The 27,423-nt window shown below is 36.0% G+C and overlaps 1 protein-coding gene across 7 annotated transcripts in view; it reads left to right on the top strand.

Moving 5' to 3' along the window:
• The window catches only part of RAPGEF6 (Rap guanine nucleotide exchange factor 6), a 210,830-nt gene that overhangs the window by 60,725 nt on the left and 122,682 nt on the right, over positions 1-27,423 (top strand). For 5 of the 7 annotated variants that reach the window (XM_054488153.2, XM_054488152.2, XM_054488155.2 and 2 more), the window contains exons 5-6: positions 11,417-11,486; positions 25,244-25,387. In XM_054488153.2, coding sequence (XP_054344128.1) covers positions 11,417-11,486; positions 25,244-25,387 — 214 coding nt within the window. Of the gene's footprint in view, positions 1-9,544; positions 9,715-11,416; positions 11,487-25,243; positions 25,388-27,423 lie in introns of those variants that run through there. The other 2 variants (XM_063665482.1, XM_054488154.1) reach the window with 2 other exon arrangements.

Genomic DNA, 27,423 nt, shown 5'->3' with positions numbered 1-27,423 from the left:
TAGAGAAAAGGGGACACGTACCCTGACGATGCCTTCAGCTCCAGGCACCTCTGTAAGAGGAAATTGTTGGGCGGATAGGGGAGAGCTAATTGCTAAACGAAACTGTAGGCCAGACCAGGTGTGAGGAGGGGAGGTAATAGAAGGGTCGTAGGGTGGGGGAGCAGAGGCTGCAGAAGAATTGGGACCCGATTCAGCCTGGCAAGGAGTGGCCAGGGGAGAAGGAGAGAGGTCAGAGGGGTCAGTGGAAAAGGAGGATTCAGAGGACTCTGAGCTTGGAGTGGAGACTGAAAGGAGCAGATGGGAGAGAAAGAAGGAAAATCTGGGACGAGTCGCATTGGGAGCAGAGACTAGGGAGGGAGCGAAGTGTAAAAAATGCCTGGATGTAAGGCACCTCGGACCATTTGTGCAATTTTTGACAAAAATTATCTAGGTTTTGTAAGAAGACAAATCAAAAGTGCCATTTTCTGGCCACTTGGAACTATTGTTGAGTTTGTATTGGGGCCAAGTGGTATTACAGAAGAAAATAAGACGTTTAGGTTTTAGGTCAGGTGTTAGTTGAAGGGGTTTTAGGTTTTTAAGAAAACAGGCTAAGAGGAAAGAGGGAGGAATGGATGGTGGAAGGTTGCCCATAGTGGAGAAGGTAAGTTTAAGGACGAAGGTAGAGACATGGAGAAATGGAGGTGGGCAGCTACCAGGCTTCCAGTAGGCGTCCCTGACTGAGTCCTGGGCTGTAATGTGGGTGAGCAGCCAAATCAGGCATGAGCAGCCAAAGCAGGCATCCCCACAGTTGGCCTGCCACCAAGGGAATGTGGGTGAATGATCAAGGCAGGCGTCCCTGTGGTGATCAGACACCAAGGGAAGACTGTCTTCCTAAGTCAGTAACCGACGTCAGAGTTTTTGAATGCTTGGATAAAGTGTGTCTCCTTTTTGTCTCTATCAGGAAGGGAGAGAAACTGAAATTGAAAGGAGAGAGATTGAAGGGAGGCGAGAGAGGTTAGGTAGAGAGCAAAAAAACCGCTTACCTGAGTGTGAAGAACCGCTTACCGATTGAAATTGGTGAGATGGTCCTTGGACTGGCTGGTCTGATGACCCAGGGTCATAGGTGGATCTCCTCATGGAGGGAGCGTGAGGACAGGACACTGGTCTCCCGAAGGAGTTCCTCTGTCCTGGGTGTTTGGCACCAAATGTTACGCACGTCCATATAAGTGACCACCTGAACAGGCTTAGTTTGAGCAACAAAGCTGTTTATTCACTTGGATGCAAGTGAGCTGAGTCCAAGAAAGGAGTCAGCGAAAGGTGGTGGGATTATCATTGGTTCTTATAGGTTTGAGGTAGGCGGTGGTGTTAGGAGCAATTTTTTGCAGGCAGGGGATGGATATTACCAAGTACATTCTCAAGGGCTGGGAGGATGTTACAAAGTACATTCACAAGGGCCGGGAGGGTGTATTGTCACAAGGGCAGGGAGGAATGTTACAAAGTACATTCACAAGGGTACATTATCACGGTCGGGGGGCGGGGGGAGGGGGTGGCAGGAATGTCACGATGGCTTGACCATGGTGCCGCCAGCTCAGAGGACTTTACAGTATGGATCCTCCAACTTCATAAAAATTGTTTTGGTTATTTGTTTTCGTATGTTCTTTGCAGTTCCATATGATTTCTAGCATCAGTTTGTTAATTAAAAACAAAAACACCTGCTGGGGTTTTGATTGGGAATGCACTGAATCTATAAACCAGTTTAGGGAGAAGTGAACATCTTAATAGTTGATTCTTTTAAACCATGAATGAGGTACATCACTCCATTTATTTAGGTTTTTAATTTCTCTCAATGATGTTTTGCAGTTTTCAGTGTAGAGATATTGTATATGCTGATCTTACATCTCGCAACCTTATTAAGTCACTTATTCTAATTGCTGTTTTATATATTTTTTAGTATTTTTGTACGGAAGTGATCTTGTCATCTGTGAATAAACAGCTTCACTTCTTATTTTTGAATAAGAATTTTTGAATTCAGATCTTATTTTGATCTGAATGCCTTTTATTTCTTTTTCCTTGTTGTACTAGGGGAAAACTATAGTACCTTGTTGTGACAGAGTGGAGCAAACTTCCTTGTTGTCAATCTATTAATAAAAAGTAGTTGGGGGCCGGGCATGGTGGCTTACACCTGTAATCCCAGCACTTTGGGAGGCCAAGGCAGGTGGATCACCTGAAGTCAGGAGTTCGAGACCAGCCTGGCCAACGTGGTGAAATCCCGGCTCTACTAAAAATATAAAAATTAGCCCGGTGTGGTGGCATGTACCTGTAATCCCACCTACTCGGGAGGCTGAGGCATGAGAATTGCTTGAACCTGGGAGGCAGAGGTTGCAGTGAGTGGAGATTGCACCACTGCACTCCAGCCTGGGTGACAGAACCAGACTCCCTCTCAAAAAAAAAAAAAAAAAAAAAAAAGTAGTTGGGGATGAAGACGTGGGGAGTTGGAAGTGTTCATTCAGTTTTTCACCAACTGTAATCTTAGCTCTAAATTTTTCATAGATGACCTTTATCTGGTTCATAGATGACTTTTATCTGGTTGCCCCTCTGTAATCTGTACTTTCCACACCTTCTTCATCAGACAACCACTGTTTGGCTTTCTGGAGAGAGAGTATTTTACATATAGAGAGAGTATTTTACTTAAAATTTAATTTTCTGCTATTTTATGTAAATGGAATATGTTGTACAGTTTTTTTAATCTAGTTTTTTCATTTAGCATAATGTTTTTACAGCTCACCCATGTTTTAGCACATATCAATTCTAGCATGTCCATTTTTAAAAAAAATGCTACAGTGTCTTTGATTCTTTGTTGATACTGCATTTTGTCTATCCATTCAGAAGATTTAAAAAATTGAAAATTTTAGTTGTTTTAATTTGGGGCTGTCACAAAAATGCTTCTGTCAAAATTTATATAAAAGTCTTTATATGGCCATATGTTTTCACTTCTTTATTATAGATATGCAGGAGTAGAATTGCTGTGTTATGTAAGTACATGTTTAACTTCTTGGGAAAAGACCAAATTGTTTATAAAATAACTGTACCATTTTACATTCTGACCACCACTTGGTATTGACAATCTTTTATATTATTTGCCATTCTGGTGTATATTTAACAGTGTCTTACTGTGACTTTAATTTATAGTTCAGTAGTGATGAGTGATGTAGGGGGTCTTTTTATGTGCTTACTAGACATTCCTGTATCTTCTTTGGTGAAATGCCTATTCAGACATTTTCTCCATTTTTAAATTGTACTGTCTTATCAAATTGTAAGAATGTATCTATTTTGGATCCAAGTTCTATGTCATATGTATGGTTTTCATATATTTTCTCTCAGTCTGTGGCTTTTTTTTTTTTTTTTTTTGAGACGGAGTCTTGCTCTGCTCCGCAGGTTGGAGTACAGTGACATGATCTCAGCTTACTGCAACCTCTGCCTCCCGGGGTCAAGCAATTCTCCCGCCTCAGCCTCCCAAGTAGCTGGGATTGCAAATGCCCACTACTATGCCTGGCTAATTTTTGTGTTTTTAGTAGAGATGGGGGTTGCACCACGTTGGCCAGGCTGGCCTCAAACTCCTGACCTCAAGTGATCTGCCCACCTCAGCCTCCCAAAGTGCTGGGATTACAGGTGTGTGCCACCATGCCCAACCAGTCTGTGACTTCTTAATAGTGTCTTTTGAAGCATAAAACTTTGATATTGATGATATCTAATTTAAGGTTTATTTTTGAGAATAGAGCTTTTGGTGTCATAGCTAAGAAATCTTCAGCCTCACGATTATTTAATCTTACAGTTTTTTCTAGAAGTTTTAAAATTTAGTTCTTACATTTTGGTCTGTGATCACAATGTGATCCATTGTGAGTTAATTTTGTTTGTATATATGTATTTTTGCATATGGATATTTGCACATTCATTTTACCTAGCACGGTTTATTGAAAAGGCTGTTTTTCTCCCCATTGAATTGCCTTGGTACCTTTGTTGAAAATCAGTTAACCATAAATATGTGTGTTTGTTTTCTGGACCATTTGTTCTGTCTCATTTAACTATTTTTCTGTCTTGGTACCAATCCTGACTGTCTTGATTATTGTAGCTTTATTGTAACTTCAAATCCAGCAAGTCTTACAACTTTGTTCATTTTTATAATGGCTTTGGCTATTTTAGGTTTTTGTATATTCATATACATTTAAGGATTTGCTTGTCAATTTATACTGTAAAGTCTGTTGGGGTTTTGATAGGAAATGATTTGAATCTATAGATTAATTTGGGGACAATTGCAGTCTTAACTATATTGTGTCTCCAGCCTATGAGCATGGCTTGCTTCTGCATATATTTATCTTTTATTTCTTTCAGCAATATTTTGTATTTTTCAGTGTATAAGTCTTATACTTTTGTTAAATCATTTCCAAATATTTTATTCTTCTTAATAGGATTATGAATGGAATTGTATCTTAATTTCATTTTCATTTTATTCATTGCTAGTATATAGAAATACAGTTGGTTTTTGCATATAGATCTTATATTCTGTGACCTTGATATAATCTTTTATTAGATCTAGTAGTTTATATTTGTAGATTCCTTAGAATTTTCTACATACGGGATCAGTCTACTATGATAAACATAGTTTCATTTCTTTCTTTCCAGTCTATATGCCTTTAATGTCTTTTCTTGCCTTATTGTACTGGTGAGAGTCTCCAGTATGGAGTTGATTGGAAGTGGTGAGAGTGGACCACCTTTGCTTGTTCCTGAAGCATATTGCAATCCCACAGATTAACCATCAAGAATATAACAAAAATCAGCCAGGTACAGTGGCTCATGCCTGTAATACCAGTGGTTTGAAAGGCCAAGGCCAGAGGATCACTTGAGGCCAGGAGTTTGAGATCTGCTTGTCAACAAAGGGAGACCCCTGTCTCTACAAAAAAACGTGTGTGGTGGTGTACACCTGTAGTCCTTGCTACTCAAGAGGCTGAGGCGAGAGGATAGCTTGAGCCCAGGAGTTTAAGGCTGCAGTGAGCTGTGATCATGCCACTTCACTCCAACTCAGCAACAGAATGAGACCCTATCTCTAAAAAAAAATAAATAAGTAACAAAAATAACATTTAAAAAATCAACAAAGGAATTAAAATGGGACACTAAACAAAAATATTTGACAGAAATGATGGTAGTACAGGAAGAACAGAGGAACAAAACAGATGAGACATTTAAAAAATAGGAAAATGGTAGACATAATCGAGACAAGTTAGTAATTTCATTACATGTGCATAGTCTAAATATTCCAATCAAAAGAGATTATCAGGTTCTATGACAATTCAAAATCCTATTATATGCTATATACAGGAAACACACTTTAGCTGTAAAAGCACAAATAAGTTGAAAAGGATTGAGAGATATACCAGGCAAACTATATACATGAGAGAACTAGAGCCTGAGTCAAAATAGATTTTAAGACAAGAAATATTACCAGAGACCACGAGCAAAATTTCCTAGTGTTAAAAGGATTAATACATAAGGAATACATAGCAATTTTTATTGTATATTTAATAGCAGAGCTTCAAAATATATGAAGTAAAAACTGACAGAATTGAAAGGATTAGTAGGAGTTCAACTATTATAGTTTGTGATTTTAAAAGTCTTTCAGTAATAGAACCACTAGACTGAAAATTAGTAAAGGTAGAGCTTGAAAAGTATTACCAACCACTTTGACCCGATATATAATCTTTTTTATCAAGATTTATGGGTCATTCTCCAGGATAGGGCGTATAATCTAGTAACATAACACAAGTCTCATTACATTGAAAGGAATGAAATCATTTGAAGTTTGTCCACTGACTACAATGGAATTCCGTTATAAATCAATATCAGAAATAGGAGAATTTAGATAACATATTTGTAAATGAATGATAGACGAAGGAAGACTTCAAGAGAAATTAGAAGAAAATATTTTGAACACAGTGGAAGTGAACACACATCAAAATTTATGGGATGCAGCTAAAGCAGTACTTTCAGGGAAATTTAGATCATATTTATGAGAAAAGAATGGTTTTGATCTAGTCATCTTAAGTTTCCATCTTATGAATGAAAAGAACAGAGTATACTCAAAAGCAAGCTCAAGGAAGGTTCAAGTGGAAATCAATGAAATAAACACAAGAAAAATAATAGAGAAACATCATTGAAACAGAAAGTTGGTTCTTTCAAAAGGTTAACAAAACTTGATAAACTTTGAGTTAGACCATGAAAAAAAAAAAGATACAAATTTCTAAAATCAGACATAAAAGAGGGGACATTACCATTCTAAAGAAATTTAAAATATTACAAAGGTTTTTTTTTTTTTTTGAGACAGAATTTTATTCTTGTCACCCAGGCTGGAGTGCAATGGCATGATCTTGGCTCACTATAAACTCCGCCTCCCGGGTTCAAGTGATTCTCCTGCCTCAGCCTCCTGAGTAGCTGAGATTACAGGTGCATACCACCACGCCCAGATAATTATTTTATTTTTAGTAGAGACGGGGTTTCACCATGTTGGCCAGGCTGGTCTCGAACTCCTGACCTCTGGTGATCCACCTGCCTCGGCTTCCCAAAATGCTGGGATTATAGGTGTCAGCCACCGCACCCGGCCTGCAAAGGAAATTTATGATCAACTTGCTATCAATAAATTGGGCAAATCTTGCAAAGACATACATTACAAAAAAAGGCTCAAAAAAAAAAAAAAAAAGAAAAAGAAACTTTGAGTACAGAGAGAAGTCTAGACCCAGATAACTTTACAGCTGAATGTTTTCAAACGTAAGAAGCATTATTACATACATTCCAAAAGACTTTTTATTAGGGTAATGGTAGAGAAAATGCTTTCAGCTCATTTCTATTAGTCCAGTATTACTGCTACCAATACTAGGCAAAAATCACAAGAAAAGAAAATTCCGGATTATTATTCTTCATGAATATACATGTAGAAATTGTTAACAGAATAACAGAAAACAGAGTTCTGGTTTATATTTAAAGTATTTTATACCATGATCAAGTTGGGATTATCCCAAGAATGGAAGGTTGGTTTGGCATTTGTAAGTCAGTTAACGCAGTATACTTTATTAATAAAATAATAGGCAAAAACCACATGATCCTTTCAATAAATGCAGAAAAAGCATCTGGGAAGAATCTAAAACTCATTCAGGATAAAGTATTTGAACCAACTAGACATACAGAAGGGAACTTTCTGATATAGGGAATGTACAAAAATTTTATTGTTATTATATTTTAGTTTTAATTTTTAAATTTGTATCCCTGATCCTTTTTTTTTTTTTTTCTTTATTGAGACAAGAGTCTCATTCTGTCACCCAGGCTGGAGTGCAGTGGCATGTTCATGGCTCACTGCAGCCTGGACCTCCCAGGCACAAGTGATCCTCCTGCCTCAACCTTCCGAGTAACTGGGACTACAGGCATACGCCATCATGCCTGGCTGATTTTTGTGTTTTTTGTAGAGATGAGGTTTCGCCATGTTGGCCAGGCTGGTCTTGAACTCCTGAGCTCAAGCTGTCTGCTAGCCTCTGCCTCCCAAAGTGCTGGGATTGCAGGCGTGAGCCACTATGCCTGGCTCTGATCCACTTACAATTAATTTTTGTTTATGGTGTTATATTAAGAGCTCCATCCCCCACTGCCTTTGTTTCTTCTGTATTGATATCTGGTTGTTTCCCACCATTTATAGGAAAGATTATCTTTCTCCATTGAATTCCTTTGGTACCTTTGCCAAAAATCAATTGAACATGTATTTATGGGTCTCCTTTTGTTCTCTCTATCCTGTTTTATTGATCTATAAGTTGATCAAATACCACATTGTCTTTTGAGTATTCTAGCTTTAATAGTGTGTCAGAATCTGATATTATAAATATTTCAACTTTGTTCTTATTTTCCAAAGTTGTTTTAGCTATTTTAGGCTCTTTACAATTCCATGTAAATTTTAGGGTCATTATGTCAGTCCTCCAAGATGACTTTCTGGGATTTTTATTGTGATTGTATTGAATCTGTAGAACACTTTGGAGAGAATTGCCATTTTAATCCATAAACAAGATATATCTCTTTTTAATCAAGTCGTCTTCAATTTTTCTCAGCAGTGTTTCATAGTTTTTAAATTTGTAGCTTTGTAGAAGTCTTGTATGTATTTTGATAAATGTATCATTTTTATTCTATTTTTAATGGAGTCAAAAGATTTTATTTTCTGATTGTTGCTAATATACAATAAAACAATTGATTTTTGGGTATTGCGCTTGTATTATTCAATCTTGCTAAATTAATATATTTTTGAAGCTTTTTTGTAGGATTCACTTTATATACAGTGAATTAACTTTATATAAACAGTAGTTCTAGGAACTCAAATAGTTGAGAGTTTTTCTTTATATTAGTGCCCCCCAGCTAATAAATTCAGAAAGAATGATCAAAATATAAAATACGTATTTTAATAGTCCTAATAACGCTTTCAATCTACATACTGATAAAAAAAACGCTAAAACTAATAGATGGAAAATTGAGAGGAAACTTTATAAACGGTGGGTCAAGTTGACACTGTCTGAAGCCACTCACCAATTTTAACATTACTGATAAATGGAACAAACAGACCTTATGTGTCTGCATATGTGATTTGATAGAACATTGCATTAGGTCTTTTTTATATCTCTCTGTTGTGTTCATATTTATTGTTACTTTCTTTAACATACGAAACATACATAGAAATAGCTATCATAATATTGTTGTCTGTTGATTTCTATACTTCTGATAGTTCTGGGTCTGTTTTTATTGGTTGTTTTTTCCTCTTGGTTATGGATTATATTTTCCTGTTTCTTTGCGTGCCTGGTTTGTTGTTGTTGCTTGTTTCTTTATTGATGTCATTGTGAATTTTATGTCACTGGGTTCCAGCTTTTGCATCTCTTTAGGTGGTATTGGGTTTTGTTCTAATGTATAGTCTAGCTAATTAGAATCTATTTGATTATTCTGAGCTTTATCTTTTAAATGTGTTTGCGCAAGTTCAGCACTTTAGTGTGGGACTAATTTATTTTGTTACTGAGGAAATACATTCCTGAGGACCCTACCTAGTACCCCATGTATTATGTCGTCTTTCCTCTGTGACTCTTTGTTCTCACATATCCACAGTACTCAAAGACTCAAGAGGACCTTTCTTCAAAGCATATATGCACACAAACACTCATGCATACTCTTGTGCACAATGTTGTTCTCTCTCTCCCCCTTTCTCTTTGCTGCTCCCTCTTTTCAGGAACACTGCCTTGCAAATTCTAAGCATCTTTCCCCTGTCATCCACCCCAAAACGCTTAGCTTTTCATCTCAGCAAAATTGTCAGGCTGTGTTATGCTTCTCTTGCCTGTAGGTGGTAAAATGGTGTATTGCAAGAGTTATCTTAGTTTTTTGTTTCCTCCCTCAGGAATTACAGCCCTGCCCTGCCTTCTTTTTGGTGTCTTTTAATTGTTGTTTTATATATTTTGTTTTGTTTTCTGTTTTTATCCTCAGGTGGGAGAGTAAACCCAGTCCCTGTTATTCCATCTTGCATGAAAGCAAACTTTTACAGATTTGCTTTTTAAATGTATTAGGTGATACAAGAATTTGGGGAAACAAAAGATAAGGATCTTCTGCTTAAGAAAAAACAAGTGAGGCCTGGTGCAGTGGCTCACGCCTGTAATCCTAGCACTTTGGGAGGCCAAGGTGGGTGGATTGCTTGAGCCCAGGAGTTCAAGACCAGCATAGTGAAAATGACAAAACCCCTGTCTCTACAAAAGATTTAAAAAATTCGCCAGGCATGGTAGTGCATGCCTGTAGTCCCAGCTACTTGGGACTGATATGGGAAGATCACCTGAGCCTAGGGACGTCGAGGCGACAGTGAGCCGTGATTGCACCACTGCAGTGCAGCCTGGGTGATCACAGAGTGAGATGCTGTCTCAAAGAAAAAACATAAGTGATTTTTTGGTTATGTTCAAAAGTTATTTTGTTTGGATTTTGATTAGAATTTTGTTATTAACTATTATTTGTATAGAACCTTATACTTTGGGAAATTGACATTTTTAAATATTTAGCCTTCCCATAAAAGTATTGTTATGTTACTTTAAGCGTTGTTTTTAGCCCATCAATGAAGTTGTATAATTTTCTTTATAAATGACTTATTTATTTATTAGTTTTTTTTGATATTTTCTTTTGTTTGAATGATTAATTTTTTTTTCCGTTTGGTTATTTTGGAGTAATACTTATATGTTTTATTTACTAACTGACACTGGCACTAAATTTTCATATATGATAATACTTTTGGTTGCTTTATCATTTTAAGTGCGCTCTGTATATTTCATATGTAAGTCATTTGTGTCTTGGTATAGTTGACAGGGTGTTTTTTTTTTCTTCATTAAAAAAAATTCAGGTTATCTTTTAAATGAAAACCTATCTTTTTCTGTGTGGTTGCTTTCTTTTTTGATATGCTGAGAAGTCTTTCTGAGACCAAGAATATAAAAAATATTTTCTTTTAGTACTGGTCCAGCTTTAGTTTTTTCCAAAGAGCTGTGACTCCAACACTTTCTTTTAAGAAGTCATCTTTGGATCTAACTACATTTCTTTATATATAGTTGGCACTTCATATCCGTGGGTTTCACATCCATTAATTTAACTGCTGATCCTGGGAGAAAAAAAATGGATGGTTGCATCTCTACTAAGCATATATAGACTTGTTTTACTTGTGATTATTCCCTAAGCAATAAAGTATAACAACTATTTATGTAGCATTTCCCCTGTATTAGGTATTATTAAAAATCTCAAGTTGATTTAAAGCATATGGAAGGATGCACATAGGTTATATGCAAATGCTACATCATTTTATGTTAGGCGCTTGAGCACTGGTAGATTTTTGTATCCTTGGGGATTCTGGAACCAATCCCAGTTGGATACCAAGAGACTACTCAAGTGTGAATATTTTTTAAGTTTTTTTATTTTTAGTATCTGTTGCCTTAATACTGCTCCCAAAAGATTATAGTAATTTACTTTTATTAAATTGCCTAATCAGGTTATCACTTTTATTAGATTTTTACTAAGTGTATTTTTTTCTTTGTTCAACATATATTGACAGATGTTAGAAATTTGAGATTAAACAGGTATCTTTTATAATTAATTTTAGGGACTAGTTAAAGGCAGAAGTTTAAAAAGAATTTTCATATAGTATTGAGATCAGTTATATCTGGACAATTAAGATAAAAGATTTCTTTTTTTTCTTTCTTTTTTAGAAAATCTTAATATAAATATTGTGACAGGATCAGAATTTCTTGGATAACATCTCAGGGCTTTTTTGTTGTTTGTTTGTTTTCTTTTCCTATATTGATATATTTTATTAATAACCTTTGCTAAAGAAATTGTTTTTCTGTTTTTATAGTTTTGGTAAGCAGTTTGGAGGAAAAAGAGGATGTGATTGTCTTGTATTAGAGCCTTCAGAAATGATTGTGGTAAGAACTTTAAAGAATGCTGAATTGTTTTTGATATGCTTCAGTTTTAACTTTAAATGTAGTAGGCTTTAAACACTTGAGGTTTTATTACTATGACCTTTTAGAGATTTTATCAAGTAGCATCAGAACCATCTACCAGGTTTATCTATTTCTGTCTATTCAGACTTTTTTTGATCCTCAAGAGAGTGTGAAACATGATGCACTTATATATAATTGGCAGATTTGGTATTTTTTACCCTTTCTACCAGAAAATTAGAAGTTTTAAAAGGGGACCATGAGTTTTCAAGTGATTTTTTTTTTTTTTTTTTTTTTTTTTTTGAGACAGAGTTTCATTCTTGATGCCCAGGCTGGAGTGCAATGGTGCAGTCTTGGCTCACTACAACCTCTACCTCCTAGGTTTAAGCAGTACTCCTGCCCTAGCCTCCTGAGTAGCTGGGATTACAGGCAACTGGCACCATGCCCAGCTAGTTTTTCTATTTTCTAGTAGCGATGGGGGTTTCACCATGTTGGCCAGGCTGGTCTTGAATTCCTGACCTCAGGTGATCCATCCGCCTTGGCCTCCCAAAGTGCTGAGATTACAGGCTTGAGTAACCGCGCCCAGCCTCAGGTGATTTCTTCTTTCCCATTCAATTTTACTTTTTCAATAAACTTTGCATTCTATAGTCTGTGCCCTAGACTAGAGAGAATGAAGTAGAGAAAAGTAAAAAGATATACAGTTAGATCCAAGTAAGAAATGGTGTTAGTATTTTCACTTTTTAGTTATTTAAGATAAGTTTTTATTTAGGAGTGTATTTAAGGAATAATTCTTTATTTTTTCTTAAAAAAGCTAAGTAGTTGATGTAACTTTAGAATTTTTTTTTTTTTTAAGTATTAGAAGAATCAAGAACACAGCTTGCTTTTACCTTGTTCTAAGATGACCTGACTAGAAAACAGCATATACCGAGTGGACTTATTGTCCTGCTAGGATCTCATGTAGATGACCATGTCATCTGATTAGATTTGAACTGTCAAGAAGAGAAATTGAATTCTTAATGAAGCATTTTAATGTAAGGGCTCAAAACTAAACTACTTTTCCATTTCATGGTGCTATAGTCAGATTGATACCTTCAAATAGTTTTTCTCTTTCTTAAACTGGATCATCTGTATGACCATGAACTCACTATCCCTAATTTTATGTGAGCAATTGGATTTTAAGCTCTTACAGGGCAAAGATTATGTCTTATTCCACTTGTATCTCCGAGAGTATTGCAGAGTGCTGCCTGCATAGTAAGTATTCAGTGAATGTTTCTTGAATTCAAGTTTGTTCAAGGATGGAGTATGTATTGTTTCAAATTTATTTTCTTTAAGCACTGAATATATGGGATTCCTATTAGAGCCTCAGAATTCTTTCTTTTAAATGTATGTATTGAGGAACATGGCAAGAAAACTGCCCAGGCAATATTGATTTTCTCACTTTTTAGTTGTATTTTGTATTTCTCATACTATATGCAAAAGAAATACTGCTTTTACTTCAGTGTTATACATCCTGTTTTAGTGCTTGTTGTACATACTTTATGTAATATTTTCATATGAGGAGGAAGAAAAGGAGAAATCATAGGCATAGCTATAAATGACATTGTTGGTGCAATTGATGAATTCAAAATATGCACTACAGATTGGATAATATCAAATTCCCTGAGTTTGATAACCATACTGTGGTTCTGTAAGACAAAGTCCTTATTGTTAGCAGATACATGTTGACATATTTTGGGGTCAAGAAGCATTATATCTCCAATTTATTCTTCAGTATTTCAGAAAAACAAGTATATATAATAAAAAGTCACATCAAGTATATATATTTATGGCTGGTAATTTTTAAATTTCAAAAATTTAAATTTATTGATGATTGGTATAGTTTTAAATGCTTTATGAGTTATAGGAGAAAACAATCCAAAATAGGCGAAATTTTTCAGAATTGTTAAAAATGCCTGGTCAAATGGTTTTGTCTATTTGTACAGATTTGATTAATTCCACTGGTGATTGGAAATGTCTGTTACTGAACACATTCTTGATCACCTGATAAGTTAGTCATCTTAATCTGACACATTATAAAGTAATCTCCTTGTTTTAACTTCTTTTTTTTTTTTTTTTTTTAAAGAAACAGAGCCTTGCCCATAGTAGAGTGCAGTGGTGCGATAGCTCACCGCAGCCTGGAACTCCTGGGCTCAAGTGAGCCTCTCTCCTCAGCCTCTCAAGTAGCTGGGACTACAGATGCACCCCACCATACCCAGCTAATTTGTTGTTGTTGTTGTTGTTGTAGAGACAGCCTTGCTATGTTTCACAGGCTGATCTCGAACTCTTGACCTCAAACAATCCTCCCACCTCAACCTCCCAAGTGTTGGACTTACAGGTGTGAGCCACCATACCTGGCGCAAAGTATACTTTTAGGCAAGAAGCATTATTTAATGTAAGAATGGTACTGTATAGTGATAAAAGGTTAATTGTATCAAGGTTACACAATCCTGAAGCTTTACATGTCTTCAAAATATATAAAACAAAAATTGTCCTTAGTAAAATCAGAACTAGACAAACCCGCAATCACAGTGGGAGATTTTTATTTTTATTTTTATTTTTATTTTGTGATAGAGTTTTGCTCTGTCGTCTAGGCTGGGGTGCAGTGGCATAATCTCAGCTCACTGCAACCTCTGTCTCCCAGGCTTAAGTGATTCTCCTGCCTCAGCTTCCCAAGTAGCTGGGATTACAGGTGTGCGCCACCATGCGCAGCTAATTTTTGTATTTTTAGTAGAGGCAGTGTTTTGCCATGTTGGCCAGGCTGGTTTTGAACTCCTGACCTGAGGTGATCCTCTTGCCTTGGCCTCCCAAAGCGCTGGGATTAACAGGCGTGAGCCGCTTTGCTAAGTAACTGACAAAACAACCACCACAAGTCAGTAAGTATATTGAGGATTTCAACCCCATCATGTACACATTTTACCTAAGAGACATACAGGGAACACTACACCTACCAACAACAGAGTACGGCTACTTTTCAAGTGCACATGGAATGTTTTTTAAATTTGACCACATGCTGGGACATAAAGCAAGTCTCAGAATTTCAGTATTTAAAATTTTATAGTTTCTGACCACCATGAAATTAATTTAAAAACCAATTATAAAAACACAGCTAGAAAAAAAATGCAACTGCTGAAATTCAGGCGTATGCTCTAAATCACTTGTCAAAGAAGAATTACTTAGAAAATTAGAAAATATTTTAAATGAATAAATACAGCCTATTAAAATGTGTAGAATTCAGCGTAAGCCTTTCTTGTTGTGAAATTTAAGCCCTAGTGCTATAAGAGCAAAGGCTGACAGTAAAGTATTCATGTCAGGAAATTAAAGAGCAGCATATGAATAGAAATCACAAGCCAAGAAATAGTAAAGATCAATATAAAAATAAATATCAGTGGCATAAAAGCAAACTTAGAATAATGAGGATTGACAAAGGACAAGGTTGAGTCTCAGAAAAGACTAAGAAAATTGATAAACCCGTCAAAGATCATCAAAAACAAAACATGTCATACAATCAGTATCAGGAATGAAAAAGGATTCACTACTATGATCTAGCAAACATTTTTAAAATGCTAATAAGGGAGATGGTATGGAAAGCTTAAAGCAAGTGAGTTTGAAGTTTCAGTCAAATTCCTTGGGGAAAAAAAAGAAAAAACCAAACTGGCATATACACACACAAATAGAAGATCTGCACAAGCCAATATCTAGAAAAGAAAGTGAATCTGTAATTATAAACCTTTTCATTTAGAAATTCAGACCCATGTGGCTTTACTGGTAAATTTTTCCAAACATTTAAAGAAGAAATAATACTTAGCATCTTACAGGAAATAGCAAAACTTAAACTTCTTTGCCTTATTTTATGAGCCTATTTTAATTTTTATAACAACAGCCTAACAAGGGCATTATACAAAAGCAGTATTATAGGTTAGTATTTTTAAATGAAAATAAATGTAAAAATCTTAACATTTTAGGTAGTCCAATCTCAGTAATACATACAGAGGATAAAACAACATGACTACATTGAATTTAGTTCCAGAATCACAAATTGATTTAGCATTTGAATGTGTGATTCACTACATTGATATAATTAGTGAAAAAAATCAGGTAATCATTTCTATGGATGCAGAAAAAGCTCTTGATAATCAAAACCCATTCATGATTTTAAAAGCTTTTAGCAAGCTAGGAAGAGAATGAAACTTTTATAACCTAATTGTTACCTGCAGAAACCCTATAATAAACATTGAAAACTTTCTCCCAACATTTGGGAATATATGGAGAAAGCTCACCATACCAAAACTATTGGCTAGGAGATGCATTTAGGCAGGGGAAAAAAGAGATTGGAAGAAAATGTAAAACTGTGATTTACAGATGACATGATTTGTATGTAGAAAACCCCAAATTACCTAAGTGTGAACTTTTGAAATTTATGTCATTTCAACAAGGTCGTTGGATACTTGTTCATACATAAAAATCAATTGTATTTTTCCTTACAAGCAAGTAGAAAATTGAATTTTATAAACGTACCATTTATAAACATCGAAACCATCTATATACATCAGATTAAATCTGAAAAAAGTTGTAGGAGACCTTTACACAGAAAACCTTAACAAGTTGTTTTTAGATCTTTAAATCAGTTGAGACAATATTTTTAAGATACAAATTATCTCAAAATTTATCTAAAATTTAGTGCAGTCCCCATCATAATCCCAGGATATTTTAAAAATAGGGATAAAGAAATTGATCTGTAACATATGTCACATAAGGGAAGAAGAATACATTTACAAAAACTGTTTGAGAAATACTTAAGCTGGGTGTTGTGACACACGTCTGTAGTCCCAATTATTCCTGTCTGTGAATAGCCACTGCACTCCAGCCTGGGCAACATAGACTCAGTCTATAAAACCAACAAACAAATAAAACACTTAAGATTAAACTTAACAAATGTGCAGAAATAATGTGTTTAAGTACCCCTGAAATAAAAAAATTAAACTTGAACAAAAAAAGAGATACCATGTTCTTAGGTATGGAGTTACCATAGTAAGGATATTACTTTTTGTTAGTTTACCTTATGAATATAATGAAATCCCAGTGAAATATGCCATCAGGTATAGTGTTTGTGTTTTGCATTTTGTGCCATTTAAAAGAATAAAAAAAGCAAGGAGAACTAGAAGAAACCTGAGAAAGAAGAGCAATTTTAGGGGAGCCATGTAAATCTTTTTATGTACTAAAAGCAATTCAAAAGGAGAAAAAATTTACTCTTCCCCCCAAAAAACAAAATAAGTGATTTTAATATATGTAAAATTTTGGTATAATTCCATGAAGAATTATTATTTCTGGTGACTTTAAGAGACAGTATTTTAACTGTACATTCCTAATGTAGTATGTCCCCTAGCACAGAAAGAGCCAGTTGTCTCATTGTTGGTGTTACTAGTGGTCTTTTCTTATTATTTTTGAGACAGAGTCTTGATCTGTTGCCCAGGCTGGAGTGCAGTGGCGTGATCTCGGCTCACTGCAACCTCAGCCTCCCGAGCAGCTGAGATTACAGGCACACGCCACCACTCCCAGCTAATTTTTGTATTTTTAGTAGAGATGGCGTTTCACCATGTTGGTCAGGTTAGCCTCAAACTCCTGACCTCAGGTGATCCACCCACCTCGGCCTCCCAAAGTGCTGGGATTACAGGCGTGAGCCACTGAGCCCAGCCTACTAGTGGTCTTTCTACAGTTTTCCATACAGTCATGCACTGCTGGTTATGAGTGATCACATGTATGACAATGGTTCCATAAAATTATAATACTGTGTTTTTACTGTACCTTTTCTGTGTTTTGATACACAGATACTTAACATTGTGTTATAATTGCCTACAGTGTTCAGTACAGTAGCATTCTTTACAGGTTGGTAGCTTAGGGCCAATAGGCCATACTATATAGCCTAGATAAGTAGTAGGCTGTACTGTCTATGTGTAAGTGCACTCTATGATGTTCACACAATGACGAAATTGTCTAACAACTAATTTCTCAGAACGTATACTTAAGTAACACATGGCTGTATATGTGTGTATATAGATGCACGTTATGTGTGACTAATTATAATTAATTTAACATAACACATATACATAAATCTATACATATATAAATATTAGTATCCAAGATGATGTAACCAGGATGTTAGTGGTAATGTTGATTTTGTTAATTTAAAGCAATTATATATGTATAGGTAATATTTATGTGTATACTATGAAAAATTCTATATATTATACATTTAATTGGAAATAATTAAAATTTATAATTATAGTTAATATAACTAATAGATACATAAATAAATGTCATTAGTAATCGAGATTTTTATTTTAGCATAAGAGTTGTGTAAAATTAAAGATGTTAAGAAAAACTCCAGTCTAAAATGTCAGTAGGAAATGTCAGCATTGATACATGACTATTTTTTTCTCTTAAAAGTATTTACCAAATTATTTCACCTTAAGAAAAAAAAACGTGTTTCCTAGGGTTGTTCATTGCAAAAGTTTAGAAGCAGCGATATCCAAGTAGTTAAACCATTCCTAGTGGTTATAGAGCTCAGATTTTGATGATAATGAGTAGGTACCATTTCCCCACTAAAAGGATAACAAACCTTCGTTAAGTTAATGATTTATAGCAGGTGTGGACGCCAAGAAATTTATTAGATTGGGATTTCCTTCACTAGGAATCAGAGAAATATTTAAAATTATTGGGCTTCTCTCAAAAATATCAGGATTCTGTGAACCTTAATACTTGAGGTCTGTTTCTTCTTTTTCTATATTTGACGTGAGATTCTTTTTTACCTGGAAAGACTTTTCTATTTGTATTCATTGTGACTGCTGATAGGTTTGAATTTACTTTCACCACATTATGTGCTTTTTATTTGTTCTTATTTTTTCCCCTCTTTTTTTTTGCCCTCCTTTATTTTAAGTTATTTTTTCCTTCCTCTCCTCCCCACCATATTCTTGTAGAAATGGTGTTTGGTCTCTTCTTTTAGTGCTAATTCTATTTTTAAATTCCTACTTAGGCCAAGCACAGTGGCTCCCTCCTGTAATCCCAGCACTTTGGGAGGCCAAGGCGAGTGGATCACCTGAGATCAGGAGTGCGAGACCAGCCTGGCCAACATGGTGAAACCCTGTCTCTACTGAAAATACAAAAATCAGCCAGGTGTGGTAGGCGCCTGTAATCCCAGCTACTCGGGAGGCTGAGGCTGGAGAATCAGTTGAACTCGGGAGGTGGAGGTTGCAGCGAGCCAAGATTGTGCCACTGCACTCCAGCCTGGGCGACAGAGTGAGATTATGTCTCAAAAAAAGAAAACCTACTTAAAAACACCTGAGGCTAATAAGTAGCTAAACTGATAAGAGTTTAATGCTAGTATCCAGATGTAATTCCTGTTGTCCAGTATTTTAGCTTTATGTATTCTGTAAATTTTGCCTTACTGTATTATGCAGTCATTATTTATTCCTATTTAACCACGTATTTAATGTTTTTTGCTTTTAGTTCTTTCTTATATATGAGACCGTCCTAATGGTAACACTTGTGTTGTTTAAAGTACACCCATTAAAAATTCTTTCCTGAAGATCTTTTGTTGTTAAGTATCTCAGGTATTTTTTTTCTTTTTTGTCTGAAAATAACTTTATTTTTCTTCATTCTTGGAGGATTATTTTGCCATTAATACAATTTTAGGAGGATAATTATTTTTTATTAACACAATACATTCTATTTTTTTACATTCATCGTATTTTGAGGAGTCAGACATTAATCTAATTGCCTTCCTGATCTCTTTTTTCTTTCTGGCTGCATTAAAAGTCTTCTGTTTATATTTTCTCTGTAATTTGGTATCATAGTTTTTCATTATCCTGTTTTGGATTTTTTGGACTGCTTTGGGCATCAAAAATTCTTTTTTTCCTTAAATATTGTCTTGTTCTATCATCTTGAATTTTTTTTTTTCAACCTTTCCTCTTAGCTTTCTTATTTTTCACCTCTTCATGATGACTTTGTGCTGTATGTTGAGTAAATCTTCTGGATTTATCTTCCCAGTTTACTAACTCCCTTTTTAGTTGCATCTTAATATGCCGTTCAATTCCTTCATTTTTCTTATTTAACTCTTTTCCTCTTTCTCTTTGGTAATTTTATTGTCCTATGTTTAATTTCCTTGATCTTAACTCAGTTGTGTTGAGTCTGCCAATGAGCATGTCAAAGACATTCCTCATCTCTATTACTACGTCTTTTGTTTCTAACATTTTCATTTTTATTTTATATTTTTCTTTTGTCTGCTAAAATTATCAATCTGTGTGTGTTGTCTATACCTTTTCCAGTGAACCTATAACATGTTTAATCATAGTTGATTGAAGTTCTCTGGTAGTTCCGGCATCTGGATCCACTCTAATTCTTGTAGACTGCTCTGTTGATTGCTTTGTCTCTTGGTTTTTGTTTTTTGTTTTGTTTTGTTTTACCTTTCCTTTTTTATGTGAGTTATAATTTTGGATTTAATGTTAGGCATTAGGTATAGGGCTATAGCTTTTAAGCCTAGAGATGAACACATTTCTCCTGGAGTTGCGCTAGGTTTGGATTATCTTGCTGTTACGGTGCACCAGTGGTTTCAAATTTGTTTAGTGTTACTTTGTCCTTGAGTTTGCTGGAAGATTTTTCTCAGTCAGTGTTCCCGCTCTACTCAGTTTTAGGCCTTCTCTGTGCTCTTGTGCTTCAGCAGGGTCTCTTCATGTTCTCATCTCTCCTCCAAATGTAGATTGCTATTGGTTGTTCCTCAATGTTGCTAGCCTGGCAGTGGGGAGGAGAGCACTTAGGGCTTTCTTGTCCTGGTCAAGCCTCACCTGCTTGGTTGCTGTTTATCATCTCTGGCTCATTTTCAAGTTTTCTTTTGTTCAAAAGTTTTTAAATTTTGACTTTCTGTTCTCTAATACTTTCGGTGTATTGGAGTATTTGCAAGTGTCATTCTGCTTTTTTGGGGGCTCGTTATTTTTAATTATGTCTTGCTTCTTACATGATTTTGATGTAGTTGGGATTTTTTTATGTTTGTCTATGAGTTCATATGTCTTGGAACTTTAGGTACGGTAATACTTTGAGGTTTATGTTAAAGTTGCATTTTTGTTGGCCTGGTGTGGTGGCTCACGCCTGTAATCTCAGCACTTTGAGAAGATGAGGCAGGTGGATCACCTGAGATCAGAAGTTGGAGATCAGCCTGGCCAACATGGTGAAACCCCATCTCTACTAAAAATACAAAAAGTAGCCGGGCGTGGTGGTGCATGCTTGTAATCCCAGCTACTTGGGAGGCTGAGGCAGGAGAATCACTTGAACCTGGGAGGTGGAGGTTGCAGTGGGCCATGATTGCGCCATTGCACTCCAGCCTGGGTGACACGAGCAAAACGCCATCTCAAAAAAAAAAAAAAAAAAAGTTGCATTTTTGTAAGGAAGTTTTGCATTTGTTATTTCGGATATTTTATATTAATAGTGCTGAATCTCTTTTAGTTTACTTGCATGCTTGAGGTATTGTGAATTCAAACTACAGGTCTGGATGAGGGATGGCTTGTGGTTTTGAATTCTCAGGGGAAGGCAATTTTTGTTCAGTTGCTCCCCCTCCTCCTCTTTCACCAGTGCCAGGCAAGTTTTCTTCCTGTCCCCTTCTGCTTGTATCTTGCTTACCCTTGTAATGAGGGTGTAGCTGTTTGGGATGAGCTTTATGAGTAGGTTTCTATTAGATTCCTCAACTTTGGTAGAGTCTCTTGTTTCATCTCTTGTCTGTCTCACTCCCTACAAACATCAGAGTGAAAGATCTTTTCTTTAGAGTTTGACAGAAACTGTCTGGTAGATCAAGGACTCTATTGGTTTCCCAAGTTCAAGTATTCTTGCTTTCACATCATTCTTGGTCTTTGGATTCTGTACCTTTTGTGCCATTTCAGTTGTGTTTGTGGTTTTATTTTTTTTAAATCTTATATTGTTTTTAATGCAGGCTTTAATGTTTTAAATATCACAATTCGGTTATATTCAGTGGGAACTTTGTTAAGGGCGTTTAATTCTTTATATTCCTGGAAGAAAAGTCATGATTAGATTTTTCTTTGCGTTTGGTACTTTTCCCAAGATTTTGAAACGTAGAAAGCCTTTTCCTAAATTTATTTTACTTCCATTTTTACTCTGTAAAGCCTTTATTGTTTAAATCTCTGCATTGCTCAATAAGTGGTAGATATTAAAAGACCTAAGAATCATAGAATATTGGACTTTTGTCTAAAGTAGATAATCTGTTTTATCTTTTGGGATAGAGCAATATGAAGTTGGACTTTTTAGTTACACTTGGGTTTTGAGTCCTGATTCACCTACTTGTGTGAATTAACTTTTTTTTTTTTTTTTTTTTTGAGACGGAGTCTCACTGTGTCAACCAGACTAGAGTGCAGTGACACGATCTCTGCTCACTGCAACCTCTGCCGTCCGGTTTGAAGTAGTTTTCCTGCCTCAGCCTCCCGAGTAGCTGGGATTACAGCGCCTGCCACCGCGGCTGGCTAATTTTTGTAGTTTTTAGTAGAGATGGGGTTTCGCCATCTTGGCCAGGCTGGTCTTGAACTCCTGACCTCATGATTCACCCACCTCGGCCTCCCAAAGTGCTGGGATTACAGGCGTGAGCCACCCTGCCCAGCCTGTGAATTAACTTTTATGAGACTCTGTACCATCTATTACAATAGGAAAAGTAGCTATGTAATAGGGTTATTGTGAACCTTAAAGAGATAAGCTACAGTTTCTGGTATATGGCCTTGTGTATACCTTTTGAGGACTTTATACATAATTCCAAGGACCTAATGTATTTGAGGCAAAAGGGAAAATTTAATTAAACACCCATTTTGGCAAATGTCTTGAATATTAGGTGAACAAAGATGAATATAATATTACATAATACGGTTCCTGCCTTAGAGAATTTATCTTATTAGTGAGGTTGGTATGCTTAGTGCTACAGAAGGAGTAATACCTTTCTGGAGTAGAGGAGGGATTGGTTGAACTAGGTCATAAGATGTAGGTAGGAGACCCATATGTTGGCAAAGAGGGAATGGGCTTTTAGCCAGAAGTGACAGCTGCATTATGTAAAGGTCTGAAGGCAGTAGAGAACATGTCCCATTTTTGAGAAGTCTAGGTGTGTATACACAATAAGCCAATTGAGGTCTGAGGAGAGGAATGTCTTTTGTAATTATGGAAGAGATGGCCGTTGAGATAGGTAGTGTCTAAATGATAGCACGTGAAGACAGAATGGGTATGATAACACAAATTGAAAAAATAAGTTACTTGGCAGATTATAAGTTATTTATATATAGGGGCACATGAATAGTCACATTGAGTTGGCTGCTACTTATTCTTGAATTCACACCTGAACAAAACAGATTAGACATCAACTCTTAGAAATCATTAGGAAATTTTGTATATCTAATTAGAATTTTTGTGGGAAAGCAAATAAGGGAGCAGCTTTTCCAGGATTGTACGTGTAAGATAAGGTGATAAAACTATTTTGGGGATGGAGTTTATAATGGCTTTGAATATCAAATCTAAGAGTTTAAAATTTCTTTGGTGTAAACATTAGAGGTCCATTGTGGCATTTTGAACAGGAAACCTGAGTAATGGTGATTATCTAGGTGATTTGTTTGACCATGCAGGATAGAATTGGAGAGGAACATGCCTAAAGCAGCAGGATCACCTATTGCTGTGGTTTGGGACTGAGGTGATTAAGACTTAAATTAAGGGGAGGTGGTAATGGGAATGAAAGAGCATTATGGGAGGGATTCATAGAGAATTGACGATCTGAGAGAGAATTGAACCGAAGATTTGGAAGACAAGCAGGGGTGCTGAGAATGTTGATATGATACAGTAGTCTCCCACACCCCTATATCTGCAGTTTTACTTTGCACATTTTTAGGACTGTCGTACACTGTGGAAAGAGAGAGGAGCTAAATGATGAGAACACATGGACACATAGAGGGGAACAACACACACTGGGGCCTTTTGGTGGAGGGTGGGAGGAGGGAGAGGATCAGGAAAAATAACTAATAGGCACTAGGCTTAATACCTGAGTGCTGAAATAATCTGTATAACAAGTCCCATGACACAAGTTTACCTGCGTAATAAACCTGCGCGTGTACTGCTGAACTTAAAATAAAAGTTAAAAAAAAAGAGAGACCATATTCACATAACTTCTTTTTTTTTTTTTTTTTTTAAGAGACAGGGTCTTGCTGTGTTGCCCAGGCTGGACGTTAACTCTTGGGCTCAGGTGATCCTCTCGCCCTAGCGTCCCTGGTAGCAGGGACTACAGGCATTCGCCACTGCACCTCCTCACCCCCACATAACTTTTATTGCAGTATATTATTATATTTTATTATTGATCTCTTCTGTGCCTAATTTATAAATTAAACTTTATCATAGGTATGTAAATACAGAAAAATACATGGCATATATAGAATTTGGTACTGTCTGCAGTTTCAGACATCTAGTGGGGATCATGGAATGTATCCCCCTCAGATAAGGGGGCACCACTGTGTATGGGTGGGTGCCTAGGAAAGTTTTGGTAATATCAAGAGCTCTGACATTAGCAGAAAGAGTAGTTATGGGGGAAAACTAAAACCACCATTTATTATTTATTAGATGTGAGCTTAGTTATAAAGGTAGATTTTTAGAGCATATCAATATACCTTTATAAAAATAGTTAATTTAAAAAATTATGGTATGGTCTGTGATTGGACAGGCAGTGCAGTCTTGTATCAGTGGCATAAGCTGTTGAGCTAGATAGGTCTATATTCCTCCTCACCTTTAAAAAAAATTTTTGTTTTAATTTTTTGAGACAGGGTTTTTGTCCTGTCGCCCAGGCTGGAGTGCAGTTGTGTAGTCATAGCTAACAGCGGCTTTGAACTCCTGAGCTCAATTGATCCTCCCACCTCAGCCTCCTAAGTAGCCGGTACTACAGGTGCACACCACCATGCCTGACTTATTTTTTTCCCCCTGTAGAAATGGGGTCTTGCTCTGTTGCCAGGTTGCCAACTCAGCTTTAATAAGTATCACTGTTGTGAGACTGGAATGTCACTATTATCTTCAGATTTTTCTTTGTCTACAAAGTAGAGACAGTAATACCTGCTTACAGGGCTGTTGTGTGAACTAAGTACTTAATATATATGCATGCTGGCCTATTTTAAACTCCTAACAGATGTTAATTTTCAGTTTTATTTTCTTAGAAGATGCCAGCCTTACTTGTGGCTGTTGTCATGCATTAAGTTGAAAATTAAAGAATATTGCATAAAGTTTTCTTGTTTTACTTTTTAACAATTAACTAAAACCATAACCAGGATTGTTTGCTAAGTAAAATATGTGTATAATCAGGCAGTTTGTAATTAGAGGAACTCAAGTTGTAATTATTGAATGTGTAGGTGTAGTTAACAGCCTTCATTTCTGGTAAGTGACTTTACTTAGAGGATGTATGTTTATGTGCACAAGAGAGACTGTTTCCTGGACGGAAACTGTGGTCTCCAGATCTTTATAATAACATCACCTTTAATCTTTAACTGATGAGCGTTGTGCTATACAGACTGTTTTTTTTCTTGAGGCAGTTTCTTGTAAGAAGTAAATGAAGCTTCCTTATGAGCCTGTTAAGACTCCATAGACTGTCAATAATATGGAAAAATTTGATATTTAATCAAGAATATGAACATGTGTTTCAGGTAGAGAATGCCAAAGATAATGAAGATAGTATTCTACAAAGAGAAATTCCTGCCAGACAATCCCGAAGAAGATTTCGGAAAATTAACTATAAAGGAGAGCGCCAAACCATTACTGATGATGTGGAGGTTAACAGCTATCTTTCTGTGAGTATATTTAGGAACACTTCATGAATCTTCCTTAATTTTCATATATAGTATCTTTAATTTACATGTATTTTTGGTAATATCAACACGCTGGGCTCCGTATGTAAAAGTTTGGGGCAGGTAAATATATAATCTTTTTAAATGCTTCTGTTTGGTTGAATTGGTCAGGAATGCTCTTACCAGTGGGAGTTCTGGTTTTGCTTTTTTGTTGTTGTTTAAATAGTGAAAAAAGTTATTAGGCTGGGTGCAGTGGGTCATGCCTGTAATATCAGCACTTTGGGAGGCCTAGGTGGGCAGATCACAAGGTCAGGAGTTCAAGACCAGCCTGGCCAATATGGTGAAACCCCCATCTCTACTAAAAATACAAAAATTAGCCAGGTGTGGTAGTGCATGCCTGTAGTCACAGCTATTTAGGAGGCTGAGGCAGGAGAATTGCTTGAACCCAGGAGGCAGAGGTTGTAGTGAGCCAATATCACGCCACTGCATTCCAGCTTGGGTGACAAGAGCAAAACTCCGTTGCAAAAAAAAAAAAAAATGTAAGCTGTGTCTTCAAAAGTCTTTAATTTTGTAGTTGTGAATAGCTTCTTTTTAGACTGAAAAGTAGTTAAATCAAGAAATAAGGGTAATCTAAAAAAATCAGGTGTATTTTTGAGGGGAGAGGTTTCATAGTTACCAGTTTCCAAAGTACTCACGATTTCTAGATATTAAAACAATTAGTACAGAGCATTTCCTCTTGTTTGCATTTGTTAAAAATAATAATAAAAAGGATGGTTGAATACAGTGAAATTCCCAAGGGTGTGTTTAGTTCTTTCGGTTGTCATAAACGGATATTTATTCATTCCATGTTAGGTGTTAGGAATAAGAAAGATTATTTCGAGAGTTGTTTGTACTGGAATAAGTGTTAGAATTAAGGCAGCTCTGATATTTGTCACATCTGCCTAATTGCATTGATTCAATACAAGAATATGAAATAGTCCTAAAATTTATCATATCCAGAGCCACACAAGGTTTATTTCCTGTTCTATTTAACAATTTCTTTCTCTTTTTGTATGGTAAATTTCCCATCACTAATTAAGGTGACATATTTTGCTTTACTATATAAGTAATATGTGTCTTTTTTTGAAAAATTAGAAACAGATTGTTCCCATTGCACAGTTATGTAACTGATGACATTTTGCAATTCTTGGATAAAGCTTTTCAACATACAGATAAATCTGTAAGGTTTTTGCTAACTATTAAAAACTTAAATATGTAAATTTTTATTAACTTTTAAAAACAAATATATAAACTAAACATCTTTGAATGTTGTTAAATGTTTTTTCCATTATTCCTAATGACTGCACAGTACTCCATTATAATAATATGCTATAATTTATTCAGTTCTTGATATTTGATAAGTTACATTCTTTCCAGTTCATCATTATTTATTTATTTATTTTTTTGAGATGGAGTCTCGCTCTGTTGCCCAGGCTGGAGTGCAGTGGCACGATCTTGGCTCATTGCAACCTCTGCCTCCTGGGTTCACGCGCTTCTCCTGCCTCAGCCTCTGTAGTAGCTGGGACTACAGGCGCCCGCCACCACGCCCAGCTAATTTTTTGTATTTTTAGTAGAGACTGGTTTTCACCATGTTAGCCAGGATCGTCTCGATCTCCTGCCTCGTGATCTGCGCGCCTTGGCCTCCCAAAGTGCTGGGATTACAGGCATGAGCCACAGCGCCTGGCCTTTTCCTTATTTTTTAAAAATTAAGGTGCTAAGTACAATGTATGTCCACATTTTCATTTCTGTAGGAAAAATGTCAAGAGATAGAATTAATAAATGAAAGATCTTTAATTGTAATATTTAGTTCTCCTAGTTTGAGCTTGAGTGTGTTTTGACTGCTTGCTCATTCTAGTCTCAACTTTAGTATCTTCTTTTCCCAGATTTTTTTGGTGCCCTGTCATGAATCCTAGACAGATTTCATATTTTCTCTATTAGCTGTGGATCATGCTCGTGAGTCATTTGCTCTTAGCCCTCCTCTGTACTGAGAGTTGTCGTCT

Source organism: Pongo pygmaeus, chromosome 4 (genome assembly GCF_028885625.2).
Source record: "Pongo pygmaeus isolate AG05252 chromosome 4, NHGRI_mPonPyg2-v2.0_pri, whole genome shotgun sequence".
NCBI lineage: Eukaryota > Metazoa > Chordata > Mammalia > Primates > Hominidae > Pongo > Pongo pygmaeus.
Note: the sequence above shows the minus strand (reverse complement) of the source record. Positions and strands in the feature narration are given on the sequence as shown.